Source organism: Andrena cerasifolii, chromosome 8 (genome assembly GCF_050908995.1).
Source record: "Andrena cerasifolii isolate SP2316 chromosome 8, iyAndCera1_principal, whole genome shotgun sequence".
Classification (NCBI taxonomy): domain Eukaryota; kingdom Metazoa; phylum Arthropoda; class Insecta; order Hymenoptera; family Andrenidae; genus Andrena; species Andrena cerasifolii.
In genome coordinates, this window is record NC_135125.1 from 1,514,287 (window position 1) to 1,533,243 (window position 18,957).

The window sequence follows — 18,957 nt, forward strand, 5'->3', positions numbered from 1 at the left end:
TTTTTATAACTTTTCCTGGTTTCCCCTCTAGCCAGAAGTATATTCTTCAAAATAAAAAAGATTCAATCGAATTGGCTGATAACTTTTGGAGATACAGGTCCACCGATGTGGATGAATTTTTTGATGCCTCGAATGTAACGACTCCCCAGTGCCGTCTGCAATGATTAATTATAAAACCAAAAATATATTTCTGTAATTGAAGATATCCTAAATGCAATACAAAAAGTCCCATTAAATTATATATAGTAGTTTTCCTTAAATTACTTCCGAAAGATCGCCTACTTTCATGGGCTGTAGACCGGACCGGACCGGACCTCCCCTTAACATTGATGTACATATAAATGTTAAGAGTTTCATTCGATCCCTGTAGAAACTGTGTTTAGACTGATATGTGAAGGAAGTAATGAATGAAGAGATGAAATGTGTTGTCCCGAGGGTTATTGATAAACGACTGTAAATTTTTGGTTTCAGTTATTACAGTGTAGAAAAGATTTGAGGCCACGCTAGCGTGGGGCGCGTGCGCAGCCAGTAGTACTGGCTACAGCTGCGCACGGTAGTAAAGTCGACGGCGCTAGCCATACACCCCGGGAAGCAATACATTGGAGAGTGCAATCCATGAATAGAAGAATGTAAGTAATATGTATGTATACTGTGCTCTCTCTCTCTCCCTCTCCCCCTCTCTCTCTCTCTCTCTCTCTCTCTGACACTCTCTCACACGCAATCGCGAAATCAGTCAAACACTAAACATCTACATACCATACAAATATATTACGATAGTATTTACGAAACATTTCATATACGTCTAGCGTAAACAACTTAGTTACACCACAGCCAGTGTCAGCCTAGCGGGGCCTAACGTCATCAACGGGTATAATTGTACTAACCATGAATACTACACATTTTATTTTTGGTAACTTTTGAACTCTTCAATACGTTAAAATGTTGGTAAAATGGATATCATAAATTCATTACAACTCGTATGTTTCACTGAAATAGCCGCGAGTAAGCATGTAACAAACAACAATACTGATTATGCAATTTCATTTCTATTAAGCAAATTTTCCTTTTTCCTCCAGAACCATTTAATATTACAGTATGTGAACAATTTGTTATCTTACCTGTAGTAGGAAACAAAATACTGCGAACAACATACTACGGCATTGAGAACTAGTACCCATGATTGACTGAAACAGAAATCACACGATTATTTTCACTATACTCACTTAGGATCGGCGAAAATTACAAATTGGGTCATTAATTTAACTCAAATTTAAAACATTATATATGCTATTCATAATAGATTCAACCCTCTTATAATGCGATTAATTCTTACCACGTTAGAAGAAACTCACACAGTATGACATAGTACAAATCATATTAATTCGAACCGCGTTATATGGAAACTGCATTATGCAGTCGCAATTTTTGTTCCGCGTTATGAGAGTACGGCGTTACATGAGGGTTTACTGTAATGTATTAAATTAAATCCCATACTCTAGGTTTTTCGGTCGAAACGGTTTTTATCAAACCATTAGGGGCCGAAGTTAGACACTGTTAGGGATATACCGACGTGCGTTACGATAATTACAGTATTGTCTCGTTAGCGACTCGCTGGTCGGGACCGGCGTTGAGTCGGTATCGTGAACAGAACCCTAATTCCGAGTGTTCGTTTCTCGCTTCTTTCTGGCCGGAGGGGGGAGCGAGATGGAACACTGCGTGCGCGGCGAGCGTGCGCGATGGTCGCAAGCGCAAAGGACAGAATGTCAGGCGTCCGAAAGACGGAGCGAGACAAAACATCAACGCGTCGTCGGTCTCGTACCGTCCTCGCTCGCTCTCGTTCCATCTCGCTCCAGCTTTCGCCGGGCAAGAGTGAGACAAAAGTGGTGGGGATAGCGAAGAGTCGGTATCGTGTACACAAAATCGAGTCGCTAACGAGGAAATACTGTAGCACGTTTCATTTTACTTACGAAAAACAGCACATTTCAGTTTGCCACGTAAAGAAGCACATTCCATCGTTTCTGACGAATATTAGCACGTATGGTCTTCCGCCGCGAAAACTAACATATTTGACTTCTTAGCCACGTAGAATAGCACATTTCATACTTTGCGGCGAAAATAGCACGTTTTGGGTTTTGCTGCAGAAACTATCACGTTTCGGCGTGTGATTAGTTTAAATTCTTGCAGTGCATTTTGCATCGAAGAATTCGACTTTTAAAATATTTTATAATAAATAATAACTCCATCTAATCTCCAAAAGGAAACACGTATGAAAATTTTAATCTACATAATTTAAGTACGGTATAAAAATCGCGTCGGAAGGTATTTAAGTTGACGTGTTCGATGTTTCGTAACCAACCATCCAAATATGCTGCTTTTCGTAGCTACAGTCGGAACATGCTACTTTTCGTAGCAAACCGCTCAAACATGCTAGTTTTCGCAGCGAAAACTGAAACGTGATAGTTTTACGTAACAACGAAGACAAACGTGCTGTTTTTGTAAATAAATTGAAACGTGCTACTTTTCGTAACGCACGTCGATTGCTCCATGACATATTTTATGTTCGGGCGTGGATTACAGGCCCTCTTTTCCTTTGTTCTTTTGTTTGTAGTTTTTAGTGGCTTCACTTCCGTTTCTGTCCTGTATGCGTAAGCAAATGCGAATCGAGGTAACATATTATGATTCGAGTTCTTATATATATTATAAGTATTTCTGTTGATTCGCAAATCATAAATTTTATTCTCGTAAAAATATGGCTTAGTCACGAGACACAGTGACTGACTGGTCTTCTTGCACGCCACCTTCCGCCACCAGACGCTTAGGGGTTCGGCGACAAATACAATAAAATAAAATAAAGCATCGCAATCTCTGACAATTTCAAAGTCAACGTGTTTTATTCGATTAAAGACCCAACAAACCCAACAGGTTATGGGCCCAGATATTTTCCAAGAAAGGGAAAAGTAAGAATAAGTTTTTGGTCCAGTACATGGCACGTGGTCATTCGAGACGATAGTCTAATACGCAGTAAGTGTTGAGTAGAAGAATGAAGTTGATTATAATATATTATAATATGTTGGAAGTGACGGAGTTAAAGAAACTGGCATGTTTGGATACAAGTGGAAATAATTATCCAACTTGCATGTTTCAGACTTCTATTTTGCTGAAAACTGCCGGTGTCTATGACATAGTGTATGGAAAGAGAAAAAGACCAGAAAATGAAGCGGAACAGAAGAGCTGTGACGAATATGATTTGAAAGCTCAAAAGGTGACTACTGTTGTGACCCAAGCGTAACGACACCGCGCGCATTCCGATTGCCACAATGGAGCGGCCGGAATCCGGCACAACCGCGTAAGGGATCTCAGAAGCGCACAGAGAACCGTCAGCATATGGTGAAACACCCAAAAGCGGGTCAAAGACGGAGACCCCGATGGTCCCCGCTTCACCCAGATTAGAGTATGAGAACCATGTACGAGCAATGACAGCTCAGACTCTATACCAGACTCACGCGTGATTGTCGCAGTGTCCGTGTAACCCAGATCGGGACAGAATAAACCTTTAATCCAACGGAGAGTCCTAACTCTTTAACCGGCCAAGAATCCTACTACCCTCGGTTTCCGACCGAGTATAATCGTTCCGGCACCTTCACCCGAGTATTCGGAGCCCGTCGGACGACAACAGCGAAGGACGATCATGGAACACCGCGAGAATATCAGGGAGAATCTCGACCCAGTCACCTTCCACAACACTACAAGACACGAAAAAGTAATTTACGCATTTGTTAGCATGTTCTTGTTTATATGAAATGTGGTCAAGGATACACGCACTTTATGGAAATTCAGTAATTTCAAGTCTCCACTCGTTGTAACAGCAATTTTATGCTTATGTACAATATATAAAAATGAAGAAACAGTAAAGCATACATAAATCCGAATTAAAAAATCTAAGTACTGATTTAAAAATTTGTGGAGAGGAGATAAGCGAAAACATGTTGATAAATAAAATCTTATCTACTTTGCCAGAAAGATTTAAACATTCCGACTCAGCCTGAGAGTGAGCAGGCCCGGATTAAAAGAGGGCTAGGGGTGCTGCAGCTCCGGGCCCCACTTTCCAAGGGGGGCCCGTTCTAAAGGCTGGATATCCTAGCTGCGATCGGCCGCGGCGGCTGGCGGTGGTCCCACTAATGCAATGGAGAAGTATGCATCTGTGTCTTCGTTGCGCTAGTGGGACCGCCGCCGGCCGATTGCGGCTAGGAAATCCAGCCTTTAACCTTCAGTTCTAAGCGATTAACTCACTCTGTCTTCATTGGAAATGTTATATGAAATAAATTGTCTAAGTTCCACAACTTCCAATTTTATGTTTTTATTTTAAATTTTCATTGTTTAAACCTCCTTCATGATATCTATTTAAATTTTTACAATTTTTGAGAATTATATATTTTTACGCGTATACAGGGTGTCCCACTAAGGAGTGGACAGCGCGATATCTCTTAAAGTATTGTCGATAAAAATATAAAAAAAATAGGGAATTGCATGGTTCGAGGGGGCCCATTTATTAGCGCGAACGAATTTTGTTTTCGATTATTATTTTAAAAGATACGATGGTCAAGTTCGGTTTTTCAAATGGAACTATTTTTTTTGAACACCTGAGTTGATAGTGCGTTCCAAGACAAATTCAATAAGCTTTAATGTATACACTTTATTTCCACTGGTTTTTAAGATATTGCGCTTGCAAATTTACTGATTTTCACTGCAAGGTCTTACTGGCGCCACGGGTGGCACTGCCTGTTGAAATGGATACTTACCTGCCAAAGGTCTACGCCAGAAATGGCAGGCCCAAAGGCTGGACAATTCTTTTCTTTTGACACAATCTGCTCCCTATGGTTGAAATTTAGTCTAGCAACTTTCACTCCTCCTAACCTAACCAATCCAACTTGCATCCCTCCCAAAAGAACCGGCCATCCGAGCGTAGAAGCAAGTGCGAAATAAAAGTAACGATGCGCTTCTCGATACCGCAGATGTACCTACCTAAGTAGCATTTCTGACGGAAAAGAATTGTCCAGCCTTTGGGCTTGCCATTTCTGGCGTAGACCTTTGGCAGGTAAGTATCCATTTCAACAGGCAGTGCCACCCGTGGCGCCAGTAAGACCTTGCAGTGAAAATCAGTAAATTTGCAAGCGCAATATCTTAAAAACCAGTGGAAATAAAGTGTATACATTAAAGCTTATTGAATTTGTCTTGGAACGCACTATCAACTCAGGTGTTCAAAAAAAATAGTTCCATTTGAAAAACCGAACTTGACCATCGTATCTTTTAAAATAATAATCGAAAACAAAATTCGTTCGCGCTAATAAATGGGCCCCCTCGAACCATGCAATTCCCTATTTTTTTTATATTTTTATCGACAATACTATAAGAGATATCGCGCTGTCCACTCCTTAGTGGGACACCCTGTACAAGATATCCCATTTGAAATTTCGCGCGCAATCACATATTTCCTAAACAATTAGTGATTAAAAAAAATGTTTCAAGTATAACTTACTTTGTTTCAAGAGAGACATCTTGTAATGGTCACAAATCTTATCTAGCGGGACGTGCCTTCGACCTTTCAAAGTGACCTTTGTTTTCCTAAATGGAACTATCATGCGTTTACCATGATAATATAAAAAATCGTATTACTTCTGCAACATTAGAGAGGGTGCATCTATATTTTAGGGATAGAGTAAATCAATGCATTGACATCTGAGATTATCATTTCGAATACTAAAGGTAAAGAACGATTTCTAGACATTCAACGAAGGTAAGCTTTGAAGGGCAATAAATGACCTTGAATGACCTCGGAACACGTACATATTAGGGGAATGAATTCGTCACGGAACGGGCTACACGTCCATCTGAATAAAAATATATAGTCCCTAACCCAGTCCCATTTAGGAAAACAAAGGTCACTTTGAAATGTCGAAGGCACGTCCAGCTAGATAAGATTTGTGACCATTACAAGATGTCTCTCTTGAAACAAAGTAAGTTTGACTTGAAACATTTTTTTCAATAACGAATAGGAGATAATTGCGTCAGGCATACCCGACAGGTCTACTGGAATGTGTGCAACCGGCTTTATAGTGCACGTGCAGTGCGTGTCGACGGACGAGCGAGCGCATGTTTCAATTTGCGGAAAAACAAAGCAGAAACAACGGGAGAACCGGAGGCGAACTTTACTTTTAACAGTTTGCCTGTGCTTTAACGAGATTTGCTTTCGCGGCTTGTTTTAAGTTTCAACTGTGTAACTTTCTTAAGGGGTTAAACACGTCACGTGACCTGGCCGATTTGGCCGGTCGGTATTACAGCAGGGTTTTTCTGCACAGAAATGGTAATACCCATAGATACGCGGCTGCCTGGTGCAGGCGAGAGGGAGCTGCTTGCTATTTCCGTATTCTATCCGGAATAAGGAACGAAATTCTCAGCTTTTGCGTTGTACTTGTAAAAATTAAAACGGAAAGTCTGCTGGCGAACGTAGAAAATTAATTGTACATTTTAATTACTTGAAATGTGCTTATGCTACAATATTCTGCGCTGACAGTAAGGAATTATAAGTGGAAAGAAAAAATAGATGAGGGGATGTCCCCAGAAAATGTAGTTTGTTAGGTTAGACATTTCTTTATTAGCAAAATACTGAAACATTATTATAAGATAATTAAACATCCTATGCAAAAGGGAGTTATAAACAAACATATATAAAAGTGTGTTGGTTCCGCTCCTCGAAGTGACAGAAAATATAACCTATGTATATGCTATATGACAATAAATGTTTAGTGGCTACCCTGCTGGAACTGCCAGTTAGAACCGCATTGAATTTTGAACTGGATCTATCTGGTTCAATGCGGTACTGCCTGGATTTTCAAGCAGTGATCTTTGGCAGTTCAAAAAAAAAATCCGGTTCAATGCGGATATTCAGATCGTTGGATGAAATAGGATTTTTCAAGTACAAACTTTATCAGTTTCTATTAGGAATTGCAATTTGGATAAACCCGGAAGGTTCGTATCTGAAATTGCGGATAAAACATCTTACGAATTCAATCTGGAAATGCCACAAGCTCTTTCGAGCCCGTCGCGATCCGGATTGGCAGAGTAAATAATTCACGGGATGCATATGGGATTCGAAGAGAAAGAATTTGACTCGGTTTCCACCGGATTGGTGGATAGAAATTTAATGTACTTGTATATTTACATATAATTTTAGTTGAATCGCGTGTAAGGTAACAATCTTAAGTGTGTGGCCTCTTAAAGTTAGTCGGGTAGTTTAAAGTCAAACAATCGTAAATATTTTATATATAATATTCATGCGAGTGATTTATCAAAGAGCATATTTCCATTTTTGGCTCTGAAGCAAATTTTGATGGCATTGATGATGGTAGGTATAATCTTCTGATGCAAATTGTAGAGAAACTAATCATTAGATTGGGGAAGAGAGAGGAAAGAATATAGAATGGGAAGGGGATGGCGGTAAGAAGGAGAAGGGGTAGGGTGACGGGAGGGGTACGAAGAAATGGAGAAGGAAGACTGCAGGAAACCGGAAGAAGAGAGAAGAGGGAAAATAGGAGAATCGATGTATGAAAAGATAGCAGGATGGAGCGAAGGGAGGAGGTACGAAAGGATAGCGACGTTTAGGCAGGGGATAACGAAATGTGGTGAGGGAGGTATTGGAAGAAGAAGACGCCACGCATACACGTGATGACGCGGCGACGTTAAACTAATCGACGCCAAGATAGCTGCTGACCCCGAACCAATCAACGCCAAGGTTGATTCCCACCACCACTGCGAGAGACGCTTCTCTGGCAACGCTAGTCAAGTGTTACTGTTATGGGTACTGCGTATCTGTGCGTATCGTTGCCATGAGGCTTGTCCCCATTGCTCTCGTACTTAAGTAACCACTCGCGTTTGTTCGCGATTCGCGTCCAGTATTTAGTCCAGTAGCGTGTAAGTTGATTAATTTACCTTGTGTGGAGACTCTTAAAATAAATCGCGTAGTTTAATCAAGCAATCGTAAATTGCTAAACTTTCGCTGCTCGACTAAATACTGGACGCGCTGTTCCACGTGCTATTAAAACCGGTAGATGTTTCTCGATCGTTCGAGCCATGTTCGTGTACGTGAAATTGCGAGAATGTGGTAAATTAATGATCGCCAACGATAAGGAAATCCGGCACTTTGATTATAAAACGTTAATATTCAAAAGTTTTCTAAAATAAATCACAAAAACGAATTTAAAGATTGTTCGATTGTTTATTGTAAAGGTAAGTTTTGTATCGAATTCATTTTGTTTCAAGTCTTCAGATTGTATATAGTTTGTGTATGTATATATATATATATATATATATATATATATATATATATATATATATATATATATATAGAAGGGTACGTGTGAGTGAAACGTTATTAGCCGTACCTTTCTCGCCCACATATGTCTAACACGTGACTACAAAAATCTTAATCAGATAATATCTCCATATAGACCTGACATCCGTATCATAATCTTTAGATTTTAGTTAATAATATGCTGTGTACTTTCAGAATCGAAGGAAGAATTGCAGGCATTAATCGCCTCAAGGCGAGCATCAGTTCCTCCTTTGAAGCGCATGCAATCTGCGTCAGAAATTTCTAATGCAGATACACCGAAGAAAGCAGTACTGGTTAATATATACCTATCGTATTCTTATGTTCATATTGGGAACGGGACTGTTAGAGCATTGCTGACGATGGTTTAGATTTAGTCTATTGTCTGATAACCAGATCGGGCAGCAGGATCTGCCGGCAGCTGCGGTGCAGCCTACGTCCGCATTCAGCTACGGTTCTGCCGGCAGGGTCTGCTTGTTAAGGACTGCCGGCAGATCGACTAGGGAAAGAATTCCCTACGCGTGACGTCACATGGACCTACGCACCAACACAAATGTATCGTTATTGCTGTAGGTGTATCCCTGTAGGAATAGTCCCTCCCTTTCTACTACGCGTGGATAATTGATAGACAGGAGAAATGGAGCAGTGGATTCTGCTCACATAACCTGCGAGCAGATTCTACAGTTTATTAGATAAGTTTTCTATTTATTTGTAAAAGTATATATTTTGTCTTTAAGAACATACAGTGATTACAATTACAGAATAATATAAGTGGCACATATAAATCGGAAGAGAAACTTTCAATATTTACATTTAGAAGTGGTGATTCTAGATGCAAACATAAGTCAATTTTGTCTAGAACGAAGGGCAATATCAGAAACATTTATTCTATATTTTCGACTTATTTTTTTGCGTAGAATCACCACTTCTTCTTCGCTTGTGTTAACTCTGAAAACAAATACAATATTAGCTTAAAATTGAAATGATACTGGGAAAGTACCGATCAATGAGTATTTTATTAAACGGGCGTTGAAAAGTGCCGATTGTTGTTCATTGTGAACGTCGAGAGGTAGTTCCCGTTCTAATAAATTAAAATGGGCACTGAAAAGTACCGTTTAGTCTCTTCGCCACTGTAAAAGGAGACACATCTCTACTTTTAATGGGCATGTGAAAACGGACCTTCAGAGGTCATCATCAGCTTCGTCGGGCTGCTGGTCGCTCCAGAAACTGCGGGGCACTCGAGGTTCCTGGGATGGCGATGTACGCGGACCACGATTCCTACAGCGTATCCTCTCCTTTGCCGCCTCCAGTTCCGCTTGCATCCGCAATTGGAAGTCCGATCGGGTTGGCTTCTGGAACTTGGGGTTCTGAGCCACACCGTCTGAAAAAGAAATGTATGCAAAGTACGTTAGCTTCAATGGAACATACAGTAATAGTAACAATAATTCTACGTAAAAAGATGAAAAATGCTTATTGTTTCGTACCAAAAATCGCCCTCGCGATGCGGGTGTCATATAAGGATCTGAGTCCTTCGCGGCCAAACCAAGTGAACGACAACGTTAAGTCGTCCGGCAGTGCTTCCTTGAAGCAGCACTTGCCTGCTCCCTTCAAATCGAACCCGCCCACGTATTCGAAATACTTTACCTAAACAAAGCGAGTAAAGATTGATGTAAGTATATATTATATATAAAAGTAAATAAAAGAATAATTTCGTTTTCACTTACAATTTTGGAATAAGTGTCGTCATCGATGTCCTCAAAACAGTCCACCTCCTGCACTGAGGACAAAGGGAGGACTGCTGGTTTCATCGGTTGACCGGTATTATGGGTGGCCTGGACAGATTTCTGAATACTCAGCAAGAGAGTATTCATTCTTCTGCAAACAGAACGGATGGAGACGTAACGTATTAATAAACACGGTACACGCGATACTTACATTAGCTCCGCCTCGATCCGATTGCGCCCCGTGAGATCTTCCATGCTCCTGCGAACATTAACATTTAACAGAATATGTCCTTACAGAAATATTTTTATAGCAAAAAAAAAAAGAAACATGTAAATTTACCCATCATCAGGAGGTTGGGTCGGCGCTGTTTTGTGCCGCAACGGCTCACTCTGGATCACAGTGGCGCGTGCAGACAATGTCCCTGGATCCTGATGATACGTGAATGGTGCGGGGGCAGGGACACTAACCGCATAATTATCCTGAAACATACAAATATTACTCTGGTCAACAGTAGGAACACCCTTTGACGTTGTTGAACCGTGTTCCTGCAGGACCATCCTTAAATCATCGATGTCCTGATCGATCGGTGGTCTCGGCGCGGTCGACGTCCTTCGCCGTTTCGGTGCTTCCTCCTCCGAAGATGTCGTCTGGTACCGTGCTGGTTTCGTGGTCACACGTTTCCCTCGTTGGTCCATGTCAGCCTGTAAGTAAAAGTACATATTACAATACTTAGCAAAGGCGTGTTAGCTGTTTTTTTTTCTTCATTTTACATGCAATATTTTATGCACCAACTATTCTCACCTTTTCCATATTATATTTGTATGTATCTTAATTGTACGAAACCTCAAGACGAACCTATACAACGTGCTACTCAATAAGTCGAGTGTAACTCGACAAAGGCTACAACAGTAGGAAACGTGAAAAAATGACCCATGCAGAAACATTCGAACCAAAGGATAAAATAACCTATCACCAGAGATCAACAAGGATACGTGTAAATATGGTTTTACTTGTGAAGGAAACACAAAAGAAGAAAATGTAAATATTATAGCACGTCACTAACCAGAAAATAGTCGTAACTTACCAAAAACAAGAGACGAAGCTAGAAAGGGAACAAGGTTTTTTTTTACATGGAGAAAATCCCTAACGGATACCTCACCCCATGTGGGACTTGCACCCACTAAAACCACCATGGTGACCGCCTGACGCGAGAGGCTTACACAAGGGAGAGAGACTATGCAACGAGATACTTCTAACGATAATGAAGATGGAAGAATTTGAAACACTACGGCTTCTCGCTGTGTGTAATAACGGCAACGACATAGCTACGGGTTTCTAAGGGAATGGGGTCATCGTTATTGCCAGTGGGCATATTATCGTGAAAAAGCATTCTAAAACATTTGGCGCGAACCTGATCGGGGGAGATATATAAAATGTCCTGGCTCCATGTGGCGCATTTATATACGCCAAGAGCCGAAGATATTATGCCGATATCATAAAAATCATCGACCCCTAGAAATTGTTTAATACCTAAACGATAGGAGTTATCGGAGTCCATGTTAATATTGAAAATTAAGTAGATCGAGCCGTCGACTGAGATGCAACAATTATCGCGTACATTGATACCCAGAGATATGCTATTGAACTCTATCTTACGGTACTGAGAACAAGCGGGGTCGTTATTAAGTGGTCTAGATACGCGAATAGAAAAATTGACATTACAATGAATATTTGTGCCATGAAATTGTATCTCCCTCATCCTATTGGAAAATTGTTGGAGAGGAAAATGTGGCTTCCTGTGATACTTTTTAGAAATGGACATGTTGTTTGCATATCGAAAAGCAGAACATGAATCTAAATTACCAAGACGTCTGACATCGTTGGTTAAATGAAGAAAGCCATGGACGTTATAACTATTAAAAGCTGGGCCATAAAGTTCTGGGTTACGAAGAACAAATTTCTGCAAAGCTAACTCTGCGAAGCTCAAGTGTGGGATCGAAGGAGATTCTGAAACTAAAACCCGTATGGCCGCATGTAACAATAAGAAATGCTTGTATGCGGTTTTCTCCAGTACACGATTCAGTTTAACTGGCCCTGTATACAGAAGGAACTGACGAAATTCGGTCGCTTTATATTTAGAGGATAGTTCGATAGCTCTAGGACGTCTGGCAAAGTCTGAGGGGCAATATCTGCTAAGACTCTTCAGTCTCGCAGACAGTATAGAAATGTCTATGCGGCGCAATTTTGAGAAAGGTGAATAGTCTCCATGTACCCACGCAGACAACAGTTTCTTTACTACGCCCAAGCATACAAGATACATATACTCGAAAGGAACTTGCGAAACAATTCCCATCGGTAGCGATGACAATGGGCTTGTACCTTCCTCGTGATGCATCTGGTCTAACCGTCGAATGTAATCCTCATCGGTTCGAGGAGATTGATTTATCCCATCGAAAGCGTAATGCTTACCGTGCAGGGTACCACAAACCGTACATTTGGAACAGGGACGGATAGACATATGCCCACGATGATTTAATACGAATGCTCGAGCTGATGCGTCAGCTATGAAACATCTCAGTCGTACGGGCAACTTAATGGAATGAAAATTTATGCCTCCGTTGGACACGATGGCCCTGACGTCTGCAATAAATTTCTCAAAGAAAATATTGAGGTCGTGTGGTTTTTGGGAACCTTTATAGATGCTTACCACTATCGGCTTAATACGAGGAATATTTGAAATCCTACATTGGACGGGCCAGATATGAATGGAACCTGATTTGTCCAAAGTACATCCGTCGGTATGAAAATCTAATTCTAACTGTCTAACAAAAGATACCGACAAAGTGTTAGGGAGACTTTTAATAATTTCTGCTTCCAGCTCGAAATAAATGTATTCTCCTGGTTCCACGACGAATGGAACAACAGGATTACGTGGCGTAGATACGAGTGTTCTAACATCCCGAGGCAACTTGGAGAAACAGGAATGTGTTCGAAGGAGAGATAATATATTATTTCCTTGAACGTGTGTCAAATCGTTGTCCACGAAACAAGACGCTAACCGTTGGCGAAAAGATGGCTCGGAGGAAGTACCACAGGGCAATGAAAATGTATCGTGGATATTAGAAACGCGTGACGTGGAAGTAGAAGGACCGGTGTCTTCTACATTTATATCGCGCCTAGCACTGAATCTATCGGGGACTAAAATTAACAGGAGCGGACGAACTACAAGCTGCAGATGTGCTAACAGCATCTTGCACGTTAGAAATATTATCGACTACTCTACTGACGGTGTTAAATGTAGCACGGTATCGCACGCGTAAGGTGCTTCGCACTTCGCGCATAACCCTGCTTCTTTGCCTCGCCGATAATACGTGTCCCGATTTCCGCGACGTAGACAATTTGGAATTATTAAATTCCATAATTACTTACGTCTTGTGGATGTCTCGGGATGATTTTCGTGGTTTTGTAGCTCTGGAAATTTTTTGGATCTGCTGTCGATGACTGCCATCTCAGAATGGACGAGAATTCGAAACAAACGCGAACTGGGAAGTAGAGTCCCGACCAATCACGAGTGTCCGCAAGGCGGTGCAGCCAATCCGAGCGTTCGTTTTTAAAGCACAAAGGGTACCATGTCGGACAAAGGGTACCACGAGGAATCAGTTTGGCGGTACAGTGGGCTACGCTCGGATTGGCTGCACCGCCTTGCGCACACTCGTGATTGGTCGGGACTCTACTTCCCAGTTCGCGTTTGTTTCGAATTCTCGTCCATTCTGAGATGGCAGTCATCGACAGCAGATCCAAAAAATTTCCAGAGCTACAAAACCACGAAAATCATCCCGAGACATCCACAAGACGTAAGTAATTATGGAATTTAATAATTCCAAATTGTCTACGTCGCGGAAATCGGGACACGTATTATCGGCGAGGCAAAGAAGCAGGGTTATGCGCGAAGTGCGAAGCACCTTACGCGTGCGATACCGTGCTACATTTAACACCGTCAGTAGAGTAGTCGATAATATTTCTAACGTGCAAGATGCTGTTAGCACATCTGCAGCTTGTAGTTCGTCCGCTCCTGTTAATTTTAGTCCCCGATAGATTCAGTGCTAGGCGCGATATAAATGTAGAAGACACCGGTCCTTCTACTTCCACGTCACGCGTTTCTAATATCCACGATACATTTTCATTGCCCTGTGGTACTTCCTCCGAGCCATCTTTTCGCCAACGGTTAGCGTCTTGTTTCGTGGACAACGATTTGACACACGTTCAAGGAAATAATATATTATCTCTCCTTCGAACACATTCCTGTTTCTCCAAGTTGCCTCGGGATGTTAGAACACTTGTATCTACGCCACGTAATCCTGTTGTTCCATTCGTCGTGGAACCAGGAGAATACATTTATTTCGAGCTGGAAGCAGAAATTATTAAAAGTCTCCCTAACACTTTGTCGGTATCTTTTGTTAGACAGTTAGAATTAGATTTTCATACCGACGGATGTACTTTGGACAAATCAGGTTCCATTCATATCTGGCCCGTCCAATGTAGGATTTCAAATATTCCTCGTATTAAGCCGATAGTGGTAAGCATCTATAAAGGTTCCCAAAAACCACACGACCTCAATATTTTCTTTGAGAAATTTATTGCAGACGTCAGGGCCATCGTGTCCAACGGAGGCATAAATTTTCATTCCATTAAGTTGCCCGTACGACTGAGATGTTTCATAGCTGACGCATCAGCTCGAGCATTCGTATTAAATCATCGTGGGCATATGTCTATCCGTCCCTGTTCCAAATGTACGGTTTGTGGTACCCTGCACGGTAAGCATTACGCTTTCGATGGGATAAATCAATCTCCTCGAACCGATGAGGATTACATTCGACGGTTAGACCAGATGCATCACGAGGAAGGTACAAGCCCATTGTCATCGCTACCGATGGGAATTGTTTCGCAAGTTCCTTTCGAGTATATGTATCTTGTATGCTTGGGCGTAGTAAAGAAACTGTTGTCTGCGTGGGTACATGGAGACTATTCACCTTTCTCAAAATTGCGCCGCATAGACATTTCTATACTGTCTGCGAGACTGAAGAGTCTTAGCAGATATTGCCCCTCAGACTTTGCCAGACGTCCTAGAGCTATCGAACTATCCTCTAAATATAAAGCGACCGAATTTCGTCAGTTCCTTCTGTATACAGGGCCAGTTAAACTGAATCGTGTACTGGAGAAAACCGCATACAAGCATTTCTTATTGTTACATGCGGCCATACGGGTTTTAGTTTCAGAATCTCCTTCGATCCCACACTTGAGCTTCGCAGAGTTAGCTTTGCAGAAATTTGTTCTTCGTAACCCAGAACTTTATGGCCCAGCTTTTAATAGTTATAACGTCCATGGCTTTCTTCATTTAACCAACGATGTCAGACGTCTTGGTAATTTAGATTCATGTTCTGCTTTTCGATATGCAAACAACATGTCCATTTCTAAAAAGTATCACAGGAAGCCACATTTTCCTCTCCAACAATTTTCCAATAGGATGAGGGAGATACAATTTCATGGCACAAATATTCATTGTAATGTCAATTTTTCTATTCGCGTATCTAGACCACTTAATAACGACCCCGATTGTTCTCAGTACCGTAAGATAGAGTTCAATAGCATATCTCTGGGCATCAAAGTACGCGATAATTTTTGCATCTCAGTCGACGGCTCGATCTGCTTAATTTTCAATATTAGCATGGACTCAGATAACTCCTATCGTTTAGGTATTACAAATTTTCTAGAGGTCGATGATTTTTATGATATCGGCATAATATCTTCGGCTCTTGGCGTATATAAATGCGCCACATTGAGCCAGGACATTTTATATGTCTCCCCCGATCAGGTTCGCGCCAAATGTTTTAGAATGCTTTTTCACGATAATATGCCCACTGGCAATAACGACGACCCCATTCCCTTAGAAACCCGTAGCTATGTCGTAGCCGTTATTACACACAGCGAGAAGCCGTAGTGTTTCAAATTCTTCCATCTTCATTATCGTTAGAAGTATCTCGTTGCATAATCTCTCTCCCTTGTGTAAGCCTCTCGCGTCAGGCGGTCACCATGGTGGTTTTAGTGGGTGCAAGTCCTACATGGGGTGAGGTATCCGTTAGGGATTTCCTCCATGTAAAAAAAAACCTTGTTCCCTTTCTAGCTTCGTCTCTTGTTTTTGGTAAGTTACGACTATTTTCTGGTTAGTGACGTGCTATAATATTTACATTTTCTTCTTTTGTGTTTCTCTTCACAAGTAAAACCATATTTACACGTATCCTTGTTAATCTCTGGTGATGGGTTATTTTATCCTTTGGTTCGAATGTTTCTGCATGGGTCATTTTTTCACGTTTCCTACTGTTGTAGCCTTTGTCGAGTTACACTCGAATTATTGAGTAGCACGTTGTATAGGTTCATGTTGAGGTTTCGTACAATTAAGATACATACAAATATAATATGGAAAAGGTGAGAATAGTTGGTGCATAAAATATTGCATGTAAAATGAAAAAAAAAAAACAGCTAACACGCCTTTGCTAAGTATTGTAATATGTACTTTTACTTACAGGCTGACATGGACCAACGAGGGAAACGTGTGACCACGAAACCAGCACGGTACCAGACGACTTCTTCGGAGGAGGAAGCGCCGAAACGGCGAAGGACGTCGACCGCGCCGAGACCACCGATCGATCAGGACATCGATGATTTAAGGATGGTCCTGCAGGAACACGGTTCAACAACGTCAAAGAGTGTTCCTACTGTTGACCAGAGTAATATTTGTATATTTCAGGATAATTATGCGGTTAGTGTTCCTGCCCCCGCACCATTCACGTATCATCAGGATCCAGGGACATCGTCTGCACGCGCCACTGTGATCCAGGGTGAGCCGTTGCGGCACAAAACAGCTCCGACCCAACCTCCTGATGATGGGTAAATTTACATGTTTCTTTTTTTTTGCTATAAAAATATTTCTGTAAGGACATATTCTGATAAATGTTAATGTTCGCAGGAGCATGGAAGATCTCACGGGGCGCAATCGGATCGAGGCGGAGCTAATGTAAGTATCGCGTGTATCGTGTTTATTAATACGTTACGTCTCCATCCGTTCTGTTTGCAGAAGAATGAATACTCTCTTGCTGAGTATTCAGAAATCTGTCCTGGCCACCCATAATACCGGTCAACCGATGAAACCAGCAGTCCTCCCTTTGTCCTCAGTGCAGGAGGTGGACTGTTTTGAGGACATCGATGACAACACTTATTCCAAAGTTGTAAGTGAAAACGAAATTATTCTTTTATTTACTTTTATATATAATATATACTTACATCAATCTTTACTCGCTTTGTTTAGGTAAAGTATTTCGAATACGTGGGCGGGTTCGATTTGAAGGGAGCAGGCAAGTGCTGCTTCAAGGAAGCACTGCCGGACGACTTAACGTTGTCGTTCACTTGGTTTGGCCGCGAAGGACTCAGATCCTTATATGACACCCGCATCGCGAGGGCGATTTTTGGTACGAAACAATAAGCATTTTTCATCTTTTTACGTAGAATTATTGTTACTATTACTGTATGTTCCATTGAAGCTAACGTACTTTGCATACATTTCTTTTTCAGAAGGTGTGGCTCAGAACCCCAAGTTCCAGAAGCCAACCCGATCGGACTTCCAATTGTGGATGCAAACGGAACTGGAGGCGTCAAAGGAGAGGATACGCTGTAGGAAGCGTGGTCCGCGTACATCGCCATCCCAGGAACCTCGAGTGCCCCGCAGTTTCTGGAGCGACCAACAGCCCGACGAAGCTGATGACGACCTCTGATGGTCCATTTTCACGTGCCCATTAAAAGTAGAGATGTGTCTCCTTTTACACGAGTTAACACAAGCGAAGAAGAAGTGGTGATTCTACGCAAAAAAATAAGTCGAAAATATTGAATCAAAGTTTATGATATTGCCCTTCGTTCTAGACAAAATTAACTTATGTTTGCATCTAGAATCACCACTTCTAAATGTAAATATTGAAAGTTTCTCTTCCGATTTATATGTGCCACTTATATTATTCTGTAATTGTAATCACTGTATGTTCTTAAAGACAAAATATATACTGTTACAAATAAATAGAAAACTTATCTAATAAACTGTAGAATCTGCTCGCAGGTTATGTGAGCAGAATACACTGCTCCATTTCTCCTGTCTATCAGTTCTCCACGCGTAGTAGAAAGGGGGGGAAAAGGGATACACCTACAGCAATAACGATACATTTGTGTTGGTGCGTAGGTCCATGTGACGTCACGCGTAGGGAATTCTTTGGCAATTGTGGCCTTAAGATGGCGCTTTTGGATGTGTCAGGCGAGCAGCAGGACCTGCCGTCGATCTGCCGTCGATCTGCCGGCAGACTCTGACAAGCAGACCCTGCCGGCAGAACCGTAGCTGAATGCGGACGTAGGCTGCATCGCAGCTGGCGGCAGATCCTGCGCTCTCCTGGCAGACCCTGCTGTCAATCTGCCGGCAGACTGCAGGCAGATGGCTATCAGGGATGTAAATAAATTTTTAAATTATTAGATACAGTATATATTGTTCATTTTTATTGATTAGGTTCTAGAAAATACTATTACGTGGCTCGATAATTGGGAAAATGAAATGAACAAAGAGTTGGAGGTGATTGTAAGAGAAAAATCTAAAGCAATAAATAACGAGCTGCGGAAGGAATTAAAAAACCACAAAGGAACAGATGTTACGAAAGTAAAGGTGGATAAGGTTGTATTACAAAGGATTGATAGAGACTATAAAATCAAAGTCAAACAATGTAAAAATAATTTGTTAAGTAGAGAGACTGCCGAGG

The 18,957-nt window shown here is 41.4% G+C and overlaps 4 protein-coding genes across 4 annotated transcripts in view; 2 read left to right on the top strand and 2 right to left on the bottom strand.

Moving 5' to 3' along the window:
* LOC143372241 (uncharacterized) overlaps positions 1–18,957 on the bottom strand; it is a 154,411-nt gene that overhangs the window by 83,754 nt on the left and 51,700 nt on the right. The window contains exon 2 of the mRNA XM_076818294.1: positions 1,119–1,184. Within this exon, the coding sequence (XP_076674409.1) occupies positions 1,119–1,178 (60 nt within the window). The 5' untranslated portion in view covers positions 1,179–1,184. The remainder of the gene's footprint in view (positions 1–1,118; positions 1,185–18,957) is intronic.
* The window catches only part of LOC143372216 (uncharacterized), an 86,005-nt gene continuing 78,353 nt past the window's right edge, over positions 11,306–18,957 (bottom strand). Inside the window, exon 2 of the mRNA XM_076818256.1 lies at positions 11,306–13,812. Within this exon, the coding sequence (XP_076674371.1) occupies positions 11,397–13,361 (1,965 nt within the window). The 5' untranslated portion in view covers positions 13,362–13,812 and the 3' untranslated portion in view covers positions 11,306–11,396. The remainder of the gene's footprint in view (positions 13,813–18,957) is intronic.
* LOC143372217 (uncharacterized) lies at positions 13,798–16,150 on the top strand. The gene has a single exon (XM_076818257.1). The coding sequence runs from the start codon at positions 14,145–14,147 to the stop codon at positions 16,107–16,109; it is 1,965 nt and encodes a 654-aa protein (XP_076674372.1). The 5' UTR covers positions 13,798–14,144; the 3' UTR covers positions 16,110–16,150.
* On the top strand, positions 16,644–17,937 carry LOC143372424 (uncharacterized). Its single transcript, XM_076818567.1, has 4 exons — positions 16,644–17,007; positions 17,189–17,394; positions 17,475–17,634; positions 17,738–17,937. Exons 1-4 carry the CDS (start codon positions 16,677–16,679, stop codon positions 17,935–17,937), a joined length of 897 nt encoding a protein of 298 aa, XP_076674682.1. The 5' UTR covers positions 16,644–16,676.

Coding starts and splice junctions, on each gene's coding strand:
- LOC143372217 (XM_076818257.1), top strand. CDS start 14,145: ATGCTGTTAGCACATCTGCAGCTTGTAGTTCGTCCGCTCCTGTTAATT.
- LOC143372424 (XM_076818567.1), top strand. CDS start 16,677: ATGTACTTTTACTTACAGGCTGACATGGACCAACGAGGGAAACGTGTG. Junction 17,008..17,188: donor ACGCGCCACTGTGATCCAGG/GTGAGCCGTTGC, acceptor AGCTAATGTAAG/TATCGCGTGTATCGTGTTTA. Junction 17,395..17,474: donor ACAACACTTATTCCAAAGTT/GTAAGTGAAAAC, acceptor CGCTTTGTTTAG/GTAAAGTATTTCGAATACGT.